General features: G+C 41.3%; 1 protein-coding gene and 1 long non-coding RNA gene across 8 annotated transcripts in view; one reads left to right on the top strand and one right to left on the bottom strand.

Annotated features, from left to right (window-relative positions):
* The window catches only part of EBF2 (EBF transcription factor 2), a 201,226-nt gene extending 186,209 nt beyond the window's left edge, over positions 1-15,017 (top strand). For 3 of the 7 annotated variants that reach the window (XM_055295745.2, XM_055295748.2, XM_055295743.2), the window contains 3 exons: positions 907-1,092; positions 8,649-8,816; positions 14,871-15,017. In XM_055295745.2, the coding sequence (XP_055151720.1) occupies positions 907-1,092; positions 8,649-8,816; positions 14,871-14,902 (386 nt within the window). In that variant the 3' untranslated portion in view covers positions 14,903-15,017. The remainder of the gene's footprint in view (positions 1-906; positions 1,093-8,648; positions 8,817-14,870) is intronic. The other 4 variants (XM_055295746.2, XM_055295747.2, XM_055295749.2 and 1 more) reach the window with 2 other exon arrangements.
* LOC129491429 (uncharacterized) lies at positions 9,518-15,027 on the bottom strand. Its single transcript, XR_008660552.2, has 5 exons — positions 14,939-15,027; positions 14,403-14,523; positions 12,014-12,077; positions 10,067-10,188; positions 9,518-9,619 (listed from the first exon to the last, which is right to left on the bottom strand). It is a non-coding gene; the product is annotated as an uncharacterized lncRNA (long non-coding RNA).
* Positions 15,028-17,651: the final 2,624 nt, after the last annotated feature.

The following is a 17,651-nucleotide window of genomic DNA, read 5'->3' as shown; positions in this document are numbered from 1 at the left end:
GGGCATGGCAACAACTTGGAACTAACGTTTCTAAAACTGTGTTCCATAGAATACAAGTGGTCCCAGAGAGGTTAAGATACCTTTCCCTTCCAGGCCCCACCAAAAGATGCTATGGCATGTTAAATTTGGCAAACACTAGGCTAGCAAAGTTAAACCAGTTTATTTATTCCCTAGGCCTTCTGTATACGAATCGTCAAGAAATGGCTACAGTACATAACATCTGCCCAGCCTAACTTGACCACAGAATGCTTTCTCAGTGACACCAATCATATCTCACTGGACTCCAGTGTCATATGAAGTATGATTTGGGAGAGAGAACTCCACACTGCTATTAGCCATTCGCTCCTTGGTGTTAGCTGGAGGTGCTGAGTGCAGGTTTGAATGGAGTATCAAGGGCATGGCCTTGCACAGATGGGGAGGAGGGAGGAAGGTATAAAAGGCTGAAGATGGGCCGGGCGCACTGGCTCACACCTGTAATCCCAGCACTTTGGGAGGCTGAGGCGGGTGGATCATTAGGTCAGGAGTTCAAGAGCAGCTTGGCCAACATGGTGAAACCCCGTCTCTACTAAAAACACAAAAATTAGCCAGGCGCGATGGCAGGGTGCCTGTAATCCCAGTTACTCAGGAGGCTGAGGCAGGAGAATCACGTGAACCCGTGCAGCGGAGGTTGCAGTGAGCCGAGATCACGCCACTGTACTCCAGCCTGGGCGACAGAGTAAGACTCTATCTCAAAAAAAAAAAAAAAAAAAAAAAAAAAAGGCTAAAGATGGACTGCACACTTCCCACAACTGCCCAGGGCAGCTGGTGGCATTCTATAGTCTGGGGCCAATGAGGACCTGTGCTAGCCACATGTGGCCTGACCATGCATGCCTGTTGATTTACCTGGGCTTTTTCTTTGTTGCCAAGGGTACATCCGCAACACAAGCAGCATCTCTCCGCGGGGATACTCTTCCAGCTCCACGCCTCAACAGTCTAATTACAGTACCTCCAGCAACAGTATGAATGGCTACAGCAATGTCCCTATGGCCAACCTGGGTGTTCCAGGATCACCAGGATTTCTAAATGGCTCACCCACCGGCTCTCCTTATGGAAGTAAGTGACCTCTCCATCCCTTGGCTCTCCATGCTTTTTTTGTCTCTGGGTTTTACTATTGGGCCTTTTGGGAGAAAGTTGCATTTGTAAATCTTCCTAAGTCATCAGGGAGCAGCCTAGTTTCCTGATTAAGCGTCCTTCCTGCCTTTGGTTCTTTTCCCTTAGCTGGACTTTGGCTCACGTGGTTACTCAAGGCCTTTGGGAGAAAGAAAAGGATTGAAACAATTCCCTTTTTATAGAGAAAGAGCATGTGTGGCCTGTGTAAGTGGGAGCAAGGAATTAAGATTCCATTTCTGTTAACAATATGTGCACTCTTAGGCACTTTCAGATGTAATATTTTATTTAATCTGCATAAGAACTTTTCGATGAGAACTTTATCTTCATGTTATAGACAAGGAAGTTTGGCTTTGCTGCAGTTTTCTGACTTAATCAAGATCACATAGCTGGAACAGAGCAGGGTAATAATTTAGGCATAGTCCTGATGACTTTGAGTTATTTTGTATATCACACCATGCTTCTTTTTGACTTTGCAACCTGGTTTTCCCCACCCTTCAGTACCTCCAGAGAGGTGGAAGTTGACTGTGTGCAATCATGTGATATATTGAGACAGAACCTCTTCATCTTAATCTGTGGTCTAGCAGCAAAGTCCGTGCTCTTGGAAGTTGTGAAAACCCCATTTGGGTTGCTTTGGGAGGTATGCTGGGAAGTTACACAATGCTCCCAGGAGCCTGAGAGAGTGCAGTTTTCAAACCTACGTAGGGAATACTTTAGGTCAGGGGACAAGCTGACATGGAGAGGCTAAAGTGATTGAGTAGAGTGTTCTTGAAATGCTGGGTCTTGTTGCAATTCTCTGCACCTTGCCCTCTTTTTACCCAGTGTGGTTCCCTTGTGCCAAGAGCAAGGACACGTCAAGGGCAGCACAAAGCCACGTCCACCATAGCTTCGGAATTGACATGTCACAGAAGCTGCCTTTCACAGTCTTTGGACTTTTGGTTCCCTGGGGAGACACACCTATGAGCTATTTCTGGATTATCATTTCCATGCATATACTCTACACTACACGGTGAGATAAAGACATAGCACCAAGCAGCGAAGGGTAGTAGAGGTCAGTTCTTCTAGTACAACAAAAATCTTACTGCAAAGACATGAGTTCTATGTTGTGTCTTGTCAGGTGGCCCAGTTTAATTAGAAAACAGTTAGTCTAGAGAAATAAATGATTGCTTGATTTGTTTCTACCTCATAGCAGGTAGAAACAAATTCCCCCAAATTTTTGGAAATTCTTGTTCCAAAAAGTGTTTGGGGGAATTATTGCAGTCAAATAGGTAGTATGAAGATATAAAACAGCATCTAACAAGAAACTGAGCTAAAAGAAACAAATATGGTTCAGGAAATTAGAAAATGCCAGGGCCAGCACGAATACCATTTGTTCTATTCAAGGGAGTCGTTTACTTCGTTCTGAGTTTACAAGAGGCTAAAGCAAAGAGAGAAACACTATTTGTTATCAGATTTTCTGTCCACACATTATTTTTTAAGGCAGCTCAGAAGAAAGGTGGCTATTTCTGTTACTGAGATGTTGGAGAGGTCTTTCCCATGCTTCCTCCTGGAGAAGGTATCTGGTGTGGTAAAGAGACCACATCTTTAACAACCCCTACAAATGATGCAGTGGCAAGAGATCCATTGTGTAAACAATGTTATCACATAACAGTGACAACAATAAGATAAATTAACAATTACATTCCACTTTACAGCTTAAAAAGCATGTTGACATCTAGAGTCCAGTCAGAACCTCACAACAACCTTGTGACATGGATACAATCATTTTTATTATTATCCCTTGTAAGAGATGAAGAGTTATTAAATGACTTGAAAGTTCATAGCCAATAAGTAGTAAAAAGGGGACTAGAATACATCATCACACTCAGAATACCATGTTTTAAAATTAATAATATAAGAAATATTTAATGTATTTACAGTGTAATATTAGGCTAAACCATATGAAATTCCCTCTATCTGACCATTTTGATCTACAAATGTGGCAATTTCATATCACTCAATCATAATCTATGTAGGTATGAATGAGGTTGAATCATAATAGTTGTTTTTGTACATAAAAATGATCAATTTTATAATACCGTATGTAGTGTTGTAGTGAAGAGGATGGAGAAGAAAGGAGAGGAAAAAAAGATGAATGAAAATGCTCAGTTAGGTGTTAATTGCTTAATATTTCTTCCTAAATAATTCATTTGGTAGAGAGAAATCCTTCCCACTCCCACCAGTGACGACTTCCTTCTACTGTTCTTTCATGATCACCCAAACCCACTGCCACAAGAAAACTAATAACACCCCAAATCTTCAAATTACCCATTAAAATGAGATGGTAGACACAGAATAGGAAAAAGAGAAAGGCAACCTACCCAACTGGGAGAGAGAGAGAGAGAGAGAGAGACTGGAGAAGACCTCCTCCCTGTACCTATTGTGGTGGTTTGTACCTTCACTTTTGGAGGGAGGATCTGAACGAGTTGCAGGCTAGGAATGAAATTCCAAACAGTGCATTCATTACAATCAAATTCCCCTACTCCAAAAATACTGAATACCCAGTGGAGTTCATTACAATAGCACCTGACCTGTATTTCTAGCCAGCCAAGTCTTTACTTCTCTGGGAAATACAAAAAAAGAAAAGCCCGGGGGAAAATATTTTGTCAATTCAGTTGCTTGTGTCTGAAAACACAATTCTATGATTTTTTAAAAATGCATCTGCTGTAGCTGGACCATGCCACGGAGCAAATACTTGCCAGAGACACTAAGAAAGAAATAGAGCCAAGTTTCTTGGTCAAGTTTGACTTGCATGACAGCCAATGTAGAGTATCAGAAACCAGCATCTTTACTGTTTTTGCTCTCGCACTACTACAAAAATGGCCAAACAGATGTTTTTTCAATTTTACATACAAACTTCACTTCCTGGCAGTAGCAGTGTGCCAAGTTCCAGCTCAGTGCAAGTTTTTATGGCTGAATTCTAAACCCCTGACAATAGGGGGTTATAATGAAATGCTGACAGACCCCTTAGCTCCAAAAAATGCAATGGCTCGATGCAAAGGAGGATATGTGCCCGGTGAGTTCCAGCTGAGACTGTGCAAGCCAATCAATCCTCCTACAAAGAAAAGTGGTTTTTCCTTAACTCCCCATGTTCACAGAGATTTCTGGCCCAGACGTACTTTTCTTTACTTTGGCTCCTATCCATAGAGAGATAGATGTCCAGAGAAATTCTTGATTGGAAGTACATGCAATCAACTTTCCTAAAATGGTTCTCTCTGCAGTCCCAAAAGATTGTCTATTTAACAAGCCTGTAACACCCATAGGGACCACTTCTTCCAAAGCAGAATAGCCACCAAGCCTATGCAGAGTTTGGGACAGAATCCATACAGGCAGGAAGCCAACGTGTCCTCGTAGATTCCTATATTATGTTCAGAGCCTTAGACCATGTTCCGGGGTTCAATTGTTTTATAGTTTCAAAAATAAATATTAAGACGTTCTGTATTGTAAAATATTAAATGATTATTACAGAGAATGTAGAACGTATAAAAATAATTTTTAAAAGAAACCATACTCCCACCATAAGAACAACCTCTTTGAATTCTGATATATTTCTACTTCTTCAGAAAAGAAAAAAAAAAGCCTGTTAAAATAGTAGTATTCTCATTACAGACAACTTGAAAAGCACGTATAGGTTAAAAGGAGGAAAGAAAAATGGCACACTCTGTGTCTATGCGGAGGTAACCATTGTTAATTTTTAAAGGACAGCCTTTCAGTCATGGATAGATACATTTTGAAAATTGCAGTGTCTGCTCTGATGCACAACTAATGAGATTCTGCCATAAGATCAATGAAAGAGTGGGTGGAAGGAAAGCAGTAAAATTACCAAAGTCACAGATATGAAGCTGGGCTGCATAAAATCCTTCAGTGATGCAGACCCAGGTAGTATGAATGGGGAACAGATATGAGGAGTGGTGTTTGCTTTTAAAAGTTGACTACAATCATCAAGTGTTTCCCAGGAATGTGAGGATTTAGTCGTCTCTTGCTTTTTTATTTTTGGAGGTGGGGGTTGGTATTAGAGTAACAGACAACTTTGTTTATAGGCAGTACAGCCTTAAACGAAAGAGGAAAGTTAAAATTATTTTTAAACGCTATTATGTCTATTGCTAAGGATTGTATTATTTATTTCTCCCCAAAGAAATCGAGATTTTCCATTTTTAAAATGTAATAGCCTTTACTGGTTTCTCCTACTATGTATTAAAAGTAATACAAGTTTGTTGTATAAAATTTTGAAGATACGGACAAGTGAAAGCAATACATTTAAGGATATTCATAATTCCATCAGCCAGAGATACTACTGCTAAAATTTTGGGTGTATATCACGTCCTTCTAGACTTTTGCTATTTATAGTCTTAAAAATTAAAGGGGGCTTAGTATGTGTTATGTAATCTGTTTTTTTCATCTGAAGAGGTGTATATTTCCATGTGATTAAATTTTCTACAACATTAGTTTTAATATTGGCATAGTATTCTATTGTATAGGCTAAATATAATGTACCCTACTGTGGGACACTTATTTTCCAATTTTTCATTATTATAAAAATGCCCTTGAACCTATTATTTTTGGCAGTCATGACTATCTCCTTGGGATTAATTTCTAGAGATTAAATTAGTGGGTCAAAGGATGCGCACATTTTAAAATACTTTGATATATATTGCCAAAGACCCTCCAGAGAGGTTAATTTTTCCCTTAGAAAAGAAAGAATATTATGTTTCCCCGGCCTGTTAATTTTTTCTTTTTCTATTTAGTGAGCGGAAAATAAGATCTTGTTACCGTTTTAATCAGCATTTTATTACGAATCAGTTTGAGTGTTTCTATATGGATCTCTCTTGGTCGTTTTTATTCCTGATTTTCTTTTTTTGTGTCCTTCGCTTATTGTTCTCTTGGGGCGTTTTTCTTTTCCCAATTAACTTATGAAAACTTATGAGCTATTGAGGATATGAACATATCTAAATAAGTATTGCAAATATTTTTCTTAATCTGTCATTTACCTTTTTGTGTTTGTTGCAGAAGTTTTTCATTATGTGGCAAATCTATCTTGTGAACTTCTAACCATCCTAACAGCTCTACTAGCACTTTTACAATTTTGCTTTTAAAAATAACTCTTTAATCTACTTAGATTTATTTTGGTGTTTAGTAGGAGAAAGTACTCTAAACTTGGTCTTCAAATGGTTAGTGTATTTTTCCATGCATTTATTTTCCTACTAATATGAAATGTCACCTTTATTAAGTATTAATTCCCATCTATACCCAGGTCTGTTTCTGAACTCCATTTTGCTCTAAAGATTTGTCTGCCTATTTCTGTGCTAGCACAATGCTGATTTCACTGATGAAGATAAGTGCCTTCTTACTACTTAAAGTTTTTAAACAAACAAAACTTCCTGTCTCTTACGGTGTTATTGTTTTATGAAACAGATAAACATAGTAATTGTGTTTGCCGAAATGCACAAATTAAAATTCCTTTTAGTATTTTTATTATAGTTGCATCAAATTTTAAATTCATCTGAATGCATTTTGGCATTTTTACAAAACTGTTGTAAGAAATATTTAAAACGGGCATGTGCTTGCTCAACTCTGCAACAATTCCTTCATGTCACTTAGCAAAGCTTGAGGTGTTTCCTCTCCCACTGCAAGGGAACCATTTTTGATCTAATGGGCCCTACTTTCCATTGAAATCTGTTATTAGAAAATAATTGTCTGTACTAGTGAGTCATTTGCTGAATATAACTGGAATGGAGTGTGTGTGAATGCCTAATTCACATTGTAAAAACCTATTCAATGATGATGAGAGGAGGTTCTGCTGTTGTAGACACAGAAACCAAGGCGCCATTTGGGGGACCATGGTAGAATCAGGGCCTCCTAAGTCCCAGCTTTTCTTTGGCTTCTAATTCTGTACCGTAGAGAAAGTGAAAACTTGGGGATTTTTTGCTTTGGGGTTTTTTTTTTTTTGTCTTTTGTTTTTCTATTTCACTAATGCCAAACCCAAGACTAGAAGAGATTTTGCTCAGAACCATGAATAAGACCCACTCCTCACGCTTAACCCTGTGTCCTATCTTATTACGTGAATTAGCCCAACAGTGTTTTTATTCATTTACATATTCAGGTATTACATGAGATTCTTCCAGAACTTTGTTCTCCTTTCCAAATTTGAGGAAAGACAGATGTACTCAGATGCATAGGTCCTTCAATCAAGACTACTTTAAGGATAAGAAGTTTTTAGAGAAAGCTCTTCTTTTGAAGTCTTTGGATTTTAGTTGGGCTATAAAAGACATCATCTGGGAGGTGTGCTATATAAGTGCTTTATACAGGCAATTGGGTGGACATGGCCCAAAATATATTTTCACAGGGAAGGAGGGGAAATGAGGGTGGAGTTGTCCATGGACATCAGAACATTTGACCTTCAATTCACCTTGTACTTGGTTGTTCAGTCATAAGTGTCGCTCACGTCCTCACTTTCAAATTTACTTTGAAGGACAGGTGGTCCATTGAAAATACAAAACAAGAAATAGCACTGCTGGGCTTGGTCATTAGGCTCCAACAATACTTTTATCAAGTCATGTGACTTGGACAGTTCAGAATTCTGGGAATTATGCTAACACAAGCGCCTAAAACTATACTACAAGGTGCTATATTTAAGAGTTTTGCCCTTGAGTACTCTAGTTTACCCCTTTCTTAAGTTGAACATAGAAGATAAAATTATCATCTTGCATGATGTAACTTGGTGGAGTATCTGACATTAAGAGGTGGGGTACTTCCTTGTGTAAATTGCTTTTATTTTTTCTTGGAAATTATAACGCTTGGCTTTTGTCTTCCCTTAAGTCATTTTAATGTTAATATCACTAATATTGGTGTTTTTTTCTAAACAGTATGTCAGGGGAGGCCGACTTGCAGCTATATTTCCCAAGAGCACTTGCAAGTAGGGGAGAGGGAGACAATTTTCTGAATGTTAATAAACTTTTACATTTAATGAGGAAGTGGCCCATAGAGATGGCACTCTCAGAGAAGATGTTAGGAGTTACCAGGGAGGCACATAGCTCCCAAATAGGACTTTTTTTGTAGGGTGTGAAAGCGATTTCCATTGCTGGGTAGATTTGATGATTTTTCAGGTATGTTTGGTCTCAGTCTTCTCTCTTGCCAAGCTTCTGCTTGTGAATGAAGACCTGTTCCAACATCATTTCCTAAAGCTGCCTTCCCGACACTCCCAAGCACAAGTGCCCTTTGCTGTCTGCATCTCCTGGGCATTGGGTACCTTCCTCTAATAGCATCATTACCATATTAGTTGTTTTATGTGTCTGTTCCTCCCACTGGACAGGGTGGGAATGTTGTCACATTCAACTTTTTTTTTTTAATCCCTGCAATCTGGAACAATGCGTGGAAATTAACAATTTCTCAATAAATGTGTTCCAAATGTGTGAACTGAAGGAAGATCTTAATTTCTAAATGAGGATTGTGCATTTGCTTTCCAGTTATGTCATCGAGTCCCACTGTTGGGTCTTCCAGCACATCCTCCATCCTCCCATTTTCCTCTTCAGTTTTTCCTGCTGTCAAACAGAAGAGTGCCTTTGCCCCTGTCATCAGGCCCCAAGGCTCCCCTTCACCTGCCTGCTCCAGTGGCAATGGAAATGGATTCAGAGGTAAGCGAGGGTTCTATTTTGGGGATACACATGACACAATGTACCATAGGGTTGGCAAAGTAAGAGCAAACAGCACATCATTGTATATAGCTTCAGCCATTTACCTGCAAAGAGATGCTTTGCTGTTCTCATCATAGGACATGAATGGCTTCTATAGCCAGGCAAGTGCTCCATCTAAAAGCAAGATGGGGCCGGGCGTGGTGGCTCATGCCTGTAATCCCAGCACTTTGGGAGGCCAAGGCAGGTGGATCACTTGGAAGTCAGGAGTTTGAGACCAGCCTGGCCAACATGGTAAAACCCTGTGTCTACTTAAAATGCAAAAATTAGCCGTGTGTGTTTGTGGCTGCCTGTAATCCTAGCTACTCGAGAGGCTGAGGCAGAAGAATCGCTTGAACCTGGGAGGCAGAGGTCGCAGTGAGCCGAGATCGCGCCATTGCACTCCAGTCTGGGCAACAAGAGCAAAACTCCATCTCAAAAAATAATCAAATTTTTTTAAAAAGTAAGATCAGGGAAAACATACATCAGCAAACTCTGCAGGTAATGGAATTAACCATGGTAGAGCCATACACATACAATTGAGGAGTGTCTGGACTTCCCGGCCCTATGCTGTCTACAAGGCCATTCTGCTATCTCTCATAAAATGCCCAGTCACCCCACGGGATACCACGTGGTGCTTTCTGCTTACCTAATCTGCTTGCCGTCACGTCCTCTTGGCACACATGGACAGGAGCCAGCTCCATGTCTCAGCAACCAACAAGTTCTGAGAATTCTGGTTACATGTAAGTCAAACTGATAGCAGGTGCCTGATTAGGGGGTTGTGGAGAATAGAGAGAAAAGTCATAGTTTCTAAGAACAAAAGTTATCCATCAAACCCATTTTTGAGCAATGTTCTAAAATATAATATGGCATGACATAACACAAATGTGATGAGTATATGAAAAATCATCTCATCGTGGATGGAGGGCAGCTGACAGCAAAAGAGCAAATTGGAAACTGCTGAGGAGGACTGGGGCTCACTGGCAACCCACATTATTTTTAGGCTGCTCCTCTCATGTTCTTGACATGAAAATATTTACAACAAGCAGGGTTGGGTAAAACTAAAAAGGGAAGAGGTTTTGTTAACCCTCATGGATCAAAGGGTGTGAGGTCAGCAGTGCATGATGGGGAACCTTGGATGGGCTGCATTGTCCTGGGGATGGCATCTGCCTGGTGGTTTGATGATAGAGTGTGGGTTAATTCTTTTGGGACACCTGTGAGAGGTCAGTCTCCTCTTGTGGCTGAGCAGAGCTCTGGGAGGTACTTTAGGTTCCTGAGCCATCCCAACACTGGAGATGATGGTGTCTTCTGGAAGTCAAGTGACTCTACAGAGAAACTGTCAAAACCAGAATGGAAAACCCAGCACTCAGAAACATTGTTGAAAATGATTTTACTTCTAACTAGACAAAGCAGCAGGGTCTATATACCACCCAATGTGTGGGTAGTTGGAAACATCTGGAAATTTCATGGATTTTTTGGCAGGGATTTTCACCCAGATGTCTAATTCCTAGAGAAATAGGCTGAGCCTGTATCTAAGTGTCTTCTCCACCTGCCCCCTCTTTCATCAAAGACCAGTGGTTTCCCTCCCATCCTTAGGGGATGTGCCCAGAGATTTTTTCCATGATGCCTTCATCTTCAGACGGGGAAATGAAAACGATTGCTGAATGTTCACCGTACTTTCCTTCCTCTTCCCCGTGACCTCTTTAATGTTGATGTTTCCTCTTTTTAAGTTCTCTGGTTTTATTCATCGACCTTAACCCGAGTGAAGGCCCAGCAAGTCTTACTGGCAAAATGCAGATTGAGACAGACAAAGGAGGGGTGCAGGCTTTCCTCTGCATTGGACGGGAGGCAGACAGGATGGATGCGGCCCTTTCCTCATTTCTGGCCACTTAGCACATATGTTACTTAAAGGATACTTGACTTCCACTTGTCACCCCGTCCCCACCTCCTCTCTCACAGGGAAGTGGAGCTGGTTGTCTCAGATATTCTGTTTTACCTGGCTCTCAGCCTACAGTGTGGCCAGGACAAGTTTTTTACAGACTCCCAGGGCCTGTCACCCCCACCCCGCCTCTTGCTGCATGCCCAAGGCTCCCGTGCTGTTACTGAAGTCAGGTTTGAGTCAGACCAGAGAGCTGGAAGGAAACCTTGCTTGGTCTTAGTAAGGTTCCCTCTGAGGGCAGCTGCAGCAGAAACAGAAGACCCTCTCCAGGGTCCCCAGCCACACAGACTTCTGGTCACCACCCCTCAGGATGCTCGAGCTAAGCGGCACGTTCCTGATAGGTTTATAGGAGCAATGACTTGGTGAGTTGCATATAGGCACAGGCTCTAGGCTCTAGCTTCATTTCTAGAGTCACTGTAAGGTCACAAACCTCATTTGAATCCTTCAGTTCCCTCCACATTCCTCTGGTGATTTGAACCTTTAAAAGAAGGGGCCAGGTGTGGTGGCACACACCTATAGTCCCAGATACATGGGAGCCTGAAGCAGGAGGATCACTTGAGCCCAGCCTGTGCAACATAGCAAGACCTCATCTCTAAAAGATAAAAGTTTTTATAGGTTTTTTTTTTTTTAAAAGAAAATTTCTTTAATTTTGGGGGTACAGGTGGTTTTTGATTGCATGGATAAGTTCTTTAGTGGTGATTTGAGATTTCGGCGCATGAGTTACCTTAGCAGTATCCACTGTACCCCGTATGTAGTCTCTTTAAAAGATAAAATGTTTGGAGTAGGTTGGGGAGGAAAAAAACAGAACCACCTGTCGATTTAGGGCAGTAGCCTAAAAAGAAATTGCAAAAAAACTATGAAAATGTCAAGTGACGTGTGGAGAAATCCTTAAAGAGTATTAGCCACTGGAAGAGCACCAGCCATGATGTCACTAGTCCTGTGGAGAAATCCTTAAAGAATATTAGCCACTGGCAGAGCACCAGCCATGATATCACTAGTTCTGTGCCGAGTTCTAGTTCAGCTCGTTCTGGGCCATGTCAATCTGTGCATGCCATTATCTCTGAGCCTCAGTTTCCTAGCCTGTTAAATAGAAAATCGACAGCTATCCCCAAAAGTGGTTGCAGACTAACTTGCGTGAAGAACTAGGCAAGGTAACAGGTATTTCCTACAGCCTGGCCGGGAGGAGGCGAGGGTTGACAAAGGATGCCCTCAGAGACCTTACCTTATGCTCTTCCTCGTTTTAGACCAGGTGCATGGAAGCTCAGTGTCCAACATTGTGAAGTTCCCTTGAGTAAACAGAGAGAGGAAACCAAGCTGACGTTTAATGCACAGTCACTGAACAAAACAAACAAAAAATCCTGGGATCTCAGAGGCCAGCTGGACAGGGAGCTCCATCTTTTTAGAGATACACAGTGGGAGGGTGACAATGTGGGCTGAGTGCCTGGGTGATCGCAGGCTGGGGAGGGGCCCTTCTCTAGACTTCATTGTCTGCAAAGTCATATGCTGCCCACACTCTTTGAGGCTTGCTAACTTTCCTGAGCACTACAGGCAAGGTGCTGAACTGAGTGCCTTAAGAGAATTATCTCCAAGTCATGCCATTATCACCATTCTTAGTTAAGCAGTTTACCCAAGGCCACACAGGAAGAGTCTGATGACTTGAACCCAGACATGTGGACTCCAGAGCTTGTGCTCTGGCAGCCCACTGTGTCTCCAGGGACAGAGAGAGTGAAATTCTTCTCTTTACCCTATACTCCCATACCTACTTTCCACCTGGTTCAAAGGGAGATTATTGCTTTCTGTCTGTCGGCTATGGTTTCTACAAGCAAAAAGTCAGAGTCTCCACCTAGCAGAGATCAAGCCTACCCAGTCTGGATGTAGGACTAGGAGGAAGGGATACATCTCAAATCTGTTCTTCTCTGTCATTCAGGGGATCTTGTTCTTTGAGCACCTCTGCTGTTCCACGAGCCCCTTTGGTATCTCTCTGAGCACCCAGAGAAAGGAAGGGGCTGAGGATTTTTCTTTTTGAGACAGGGTCTCACCCTGTCACACAGGTTGTAGTACAGTGGTCCGATCATGGCTTACTGCAGCCCTGACCTCCTGGGCTCAATAAGAGATTCTCTCACCTCAGCCTCCTGAGTAGCTGAGACTATAGGCAGGTACCACCGTGCCTGGCTAAGTTTTGTATTTTTTTGTAGAGATGGGTTTTCATCATGTTGCTCAGGCTGGTCTTGAACTCCTGGGCTCAAGCGATCCTCCCACCTCAGCTTCCTAAAGAGCTGGGATTACAGGCATCAGCCACCGCACCCAGCCAGGAGTTTTAAATATAACAGACAAATTGAAGTGCAGAATGTGAGTCAGAATTCCACTGCCAGAGAGCTTCACATACAGCATGGTTCCACCTTCTACCTCATTTATCAGCTGCTTCCAGTTGATGAGTATAGATTGTCGAGATAATATTACACACTATGTGTCTGATTCATTTTCCAGCTCCCTCCAGGAAAAAAAAAATAAAAAAACCTCCTACACTCTGGGATAATTACTAGGGTTGCTATATCTCTAAGTCATCAGGGAGTGTCCAGAATTGAACCGCCTTTATTGAAAAGTTACATTGATTCAATATATAGTAATACAGGCAAAAATAATTAAGGCTTCGCTAGCTGTGTAAGACCTTAATCCAGATCTCACAAACATTCAATAAAGGCTGTATGGGCAGGGAAATAGACAGCTGACAATTTTACCCGAGAGGACTAGCTGATATGGAAAAAAGAGGCAGAGAGAGTAAGAGAAAAGAGAGATGGAAGGGTTGAGAAAAGCAGAGAGAATTTCAGCCATTTGCTTGGAAGCTTAGTAAGCAACACTCAGCAAAATGCTTCTATTATATTGAGTAATTCCTTAGATGCAATGTAGATAGTAAAATGCAAAGGATCAAATTCTAGATATGATTTTAAAGGTTCTGATGCAAGGAAACTATTCTGCCATTTTCCAAGAATGTGAAAATCCCACGGGCTCATCCTATGAAAGCCAAGGCCGGAAGAATACATTTTGCTGGTGCTGCTTTATTTGCCACATCTAGGGAAACCCTGGGAAGTGATTCCACCCAGACAGGCATTGTCCAAATCCTCTTGACCGAATGGAGGGAGAAAGCATTGGATTACTCCATTTATATAGGGTGATGAAGAGTAGGAATTGGAGGCTGAGCACAGTGGCTCATGCCTGTAATCCCAACATTTTGGGAGGCTGAGGTGGGTGGATCACCTGAGGCCAGGAGTTCGAGACCAGCCTGGCCAACATGGCGAAACCCCATCTCTACTAAAAATACAAAAATTCGCCAGGCGTGGTGGCATGCACCTGTAGTCCCAGCTACTCAGGAGGCGGAGGCTGAGGCAGGAGAATCACTTGAACCCAGGAGGTTGCAGTGAGCCAAGATGGCCCCACTGCACTCCAGCCTGGGTGACAGAACAAGATTCCACCTCAAAAAAGAAGAGTGGGAATTGAGGAACTAAATGAAGTCTTCTATTGCAGTAATCAGCGTTCATTTGCAATGAGCATCAGACATGAACAGTGAGCACTAAAGGAAGATGAGCTAATTAAAAAAAAAAAAATGCACTCACCAAAGAAGTGAAGGGTAGATAAAAAGCTTGATTTGTTATCAATGATGCCCTGGTAAATCAACAGGCTCAGCACCTGGAATTTCCTTTCCTGTTCCAACTAAGTGATTTGGAGCAGTACAATCTGGAAATTATTTTAGTCGAAAAAAAAATTACAGTTTAGTTTACATGTTTACATCTGTTGTCTCATTTATACAACCCATTAATATAAAACAAAACATAACTCCTGGCCTCCCAGGCAAAACTTCATCAAGGTTTCCTTGTACTTCAGTGATTCCATAAGGCTTCAGTGCCTTTCATGGGCTGTCTGCTAGACCAAACCTGGAGAACCGGTCCTCATATCAACTGAGGGCACCGTCTCTTTGAATGGCATCAGACTCTATCATTCCCATCCCCTGCCCCTCACTCCGTGTGATAGCCTTGAACATAAAAAGTCCCCAAGTCTCATTCCTGTGCACTCTTTCCTTGCAGCCATGACCGGACTTGTTGTACCCCCGATGTAAAGAAGAACTGCTTTCTTATAGCACACAACTACTTACTCTGATGGACCAATAATGAAGAAAGCACTATGAGCTCTTTTGGGGGCATAGTGGTGCCCCCACATGAACACGATGGACACCCTTGGGTCTGCAAGGAGCCGGCATCTTACTTGGTCCCACGTCCTCCTATAGCTCTGATGGTGGCTACACAAACTGACCCTCTTGGGACAAGGACAAAAGATGTCATTGACGTAGTCAGTGCTACGAGCAGAAATGCAATTCTTTGTTATGAACATTATGAAAACCACCTTCCTATGTTTGTAAAATATTTAAGAAAAAATTGGCAAACAATTAATGCTTAATATTTTGGATACTATTTGTTTTTCTTTGTAGGAAAAAAAAGTTGAAAGTTTCTATTTTCTATGAAGCCTTTCAGATACCAATTTAGTTTATGCAGAAAAAAATTGAACAAAACAGGGTACCAGCATGGAAGATTTTCTTAAAACGCAACCTGAATTGAATGATGAAATGTTGTATGTGTGTTTGCTTATAGCTTAATCTCTTTAAAAAAATGAACAAAAAAAGGGAAAAATTTTAAAATGTTTTACAATTATTTAAATAAATAAACGTGTAACTTATTGTAAGTAGAGGTAGAAATTAAGACCTTTTTTTGGAAGAGAGAGGGATTTCTCTTCCTGATGTAAAAAGAAAATGATGCAAACATGTAGTAACAAGTTTTAAAGGTGTGTGATTATTACTGCAGTTACTTACTAGATTCTTATCCCCTGTCCTGCACCCTCTCCTTTTCCATCATTTTATTGACCCAAGGGCAAGAACATGTAGATTCCCACAGAACACTCTAATGCAGAAACAGAGACTCTAGCACATGCACAAATACTCCAACCCATCAATTCATTCCCAGCTCCGTCTGATTTCTAAGTAGTCCACACTCTCTGTGAATATTTTTAAAAATTCCTATTATTAGCTTTCAACATTCTCCCCTGAGCAGTCCAGAGAATTCCCATGTTTGAGTGTGTCTCAGGCTTTCGGCATCCCAAGGAAAGAAGCGTCTCACCTTCTAGCAGAGCCAAAACCACAGACTTTCTTAACCAAGGGACCCCTTGGGAATTCTTCCTCACCAGAACCCCACCACTCCCTCCGCTTTGGGTGCCTGGTTCAGTACAGAGGTACACAGCCCCATAGAACTTCAGCAACACGGTTTGGAGAAGATAACTCTGTTCGACGGACTCTTTAGAGTCAGTCTTAAAACATCCAAGTCCTTTCCTCTCTCTGTCAATTTCCTCTTTTATGGCATTAAACTCTCTTGAAACACATAGCTATCCCACGCAACAGTTTCTAGTCAAGAATGAGACGGAATGTGGGAGAGGGATATTAAAAGCCCTAATCCCCTCTTCTGATGTTCAAAGAAAGGCAAGACCAGATTCTTGGGAGATCCAGAGATTAGGGGCATCTATGCAGCACAGTTACCCAGCCCTTGGATGGGCTCTTCATAGTTTTGTGACTAGCTCTTAGAGGGGAAGCACCTTGCCTTAGCTGCTGACAGTGGTTGATTCTTGAAAGCCTATGTGATCCTAGAGACATATCCAGGCATATTGGGATTGCCAATAAGGATGTCACTTGTTTCCACATTGGGGTTCTCCTTATTGACTCATGAGCATGACAGTAGAGTCTATACATAGACCTAGTTTGGGGTTCTTGGTTGGGATTTCAGCATTAGAAATAGATGCAGCACTCATGGAAAAACATCATGAGTGCATCTGAGCCAATTTTAGATGACTTCATTAATTCTGCATACCTTCTCTTTGGTCCATTGATGCGGGCCCACACCTATCCAGCCCCAACTGTCTTATTTGCCTTTAACCCATTCTGGAATTACCCAGTATGACTTACATTATTTCTATGCACATGAGAATCCAAGGTTTTAGAAACCTGGCATGCTTATAACTACTGCTGACAGTCCCTCATAGTCAGGGCTTAAAGCGCCAAAATACACGGAAACATAAGAGAAAAAGTCCCCCAGTGAGAAACCTGATTGATGGAAGGGGAAGAATGTGTGGAATATGAATGTTACCTTCCAAAAGTGAAGGCAGAGCAAAATTAAGCATGTTTAGCCCTGGATTTGAGCCAATCCAACATAAGGAATTTTTTTTTAAGTAGCATTGCTTTTAGAACCTGTGAATTTTCCTCTTGCATGAAGATGAGTGCAGTACTGTCTTCAAAATGATTGTAGAATTTGTTGGTAGCTTTACACCGAAAAATGCGTGTAACTAAATACCAGACATCCTTGACCATTCAGCTAGAACCCTGGCAGCAACAGAACTATTTAATTGTACAAATGTGTGTAAGGATTATTTTTAGTGTACTAATAAATTAAAAACAAAGCTACCCTGTCCTCGTTAGTCATTGCTATTCAATCATTCCAGTCCCAAGTTATTTTTGTGCCACTTGGAATACGAGTATTTCTATTGGTAACTACAAACTCTATCCTATGTTTGTAAGAGGAGCTGTGTAAGATTTTTTCATTTAAAGGGACAATTTACTTCATTATTTATCTCATTCTTTTGTTATAGCATTGTAATTCTTCTCGGTTTTTCTTTGCACATTTCAATATGCATGGTTTAAAAACCATTAACTTCTCTACCTTTTGTACAGTAAGGTTTCATTTTCAAACTGTATAGTTTCATTTTATTGTTTTGCTTTGTCAGTTATATACAGTATAAAGTTGCTATGCACAGAGCTTTTTGTAAAGACA

This window comes from Symphalangus syndactylus, chromosome 10 (assembly GCF_028878055.3).
Source record: "Symphalangus syndactylus isolate Jambi chromosome 10, NHGRI_mSymSyn1-v2.1_pri, whole genome shotgun sequence".
NCBI lineage: Eukaryota > Metazoa > Chordata > Mammalia > Primates > Hylobatidae > Symphalangus > Symphalangus syndactylus.
This window is presented reverse-complemented; position numbering and strand designations above follow the sequence as displayed.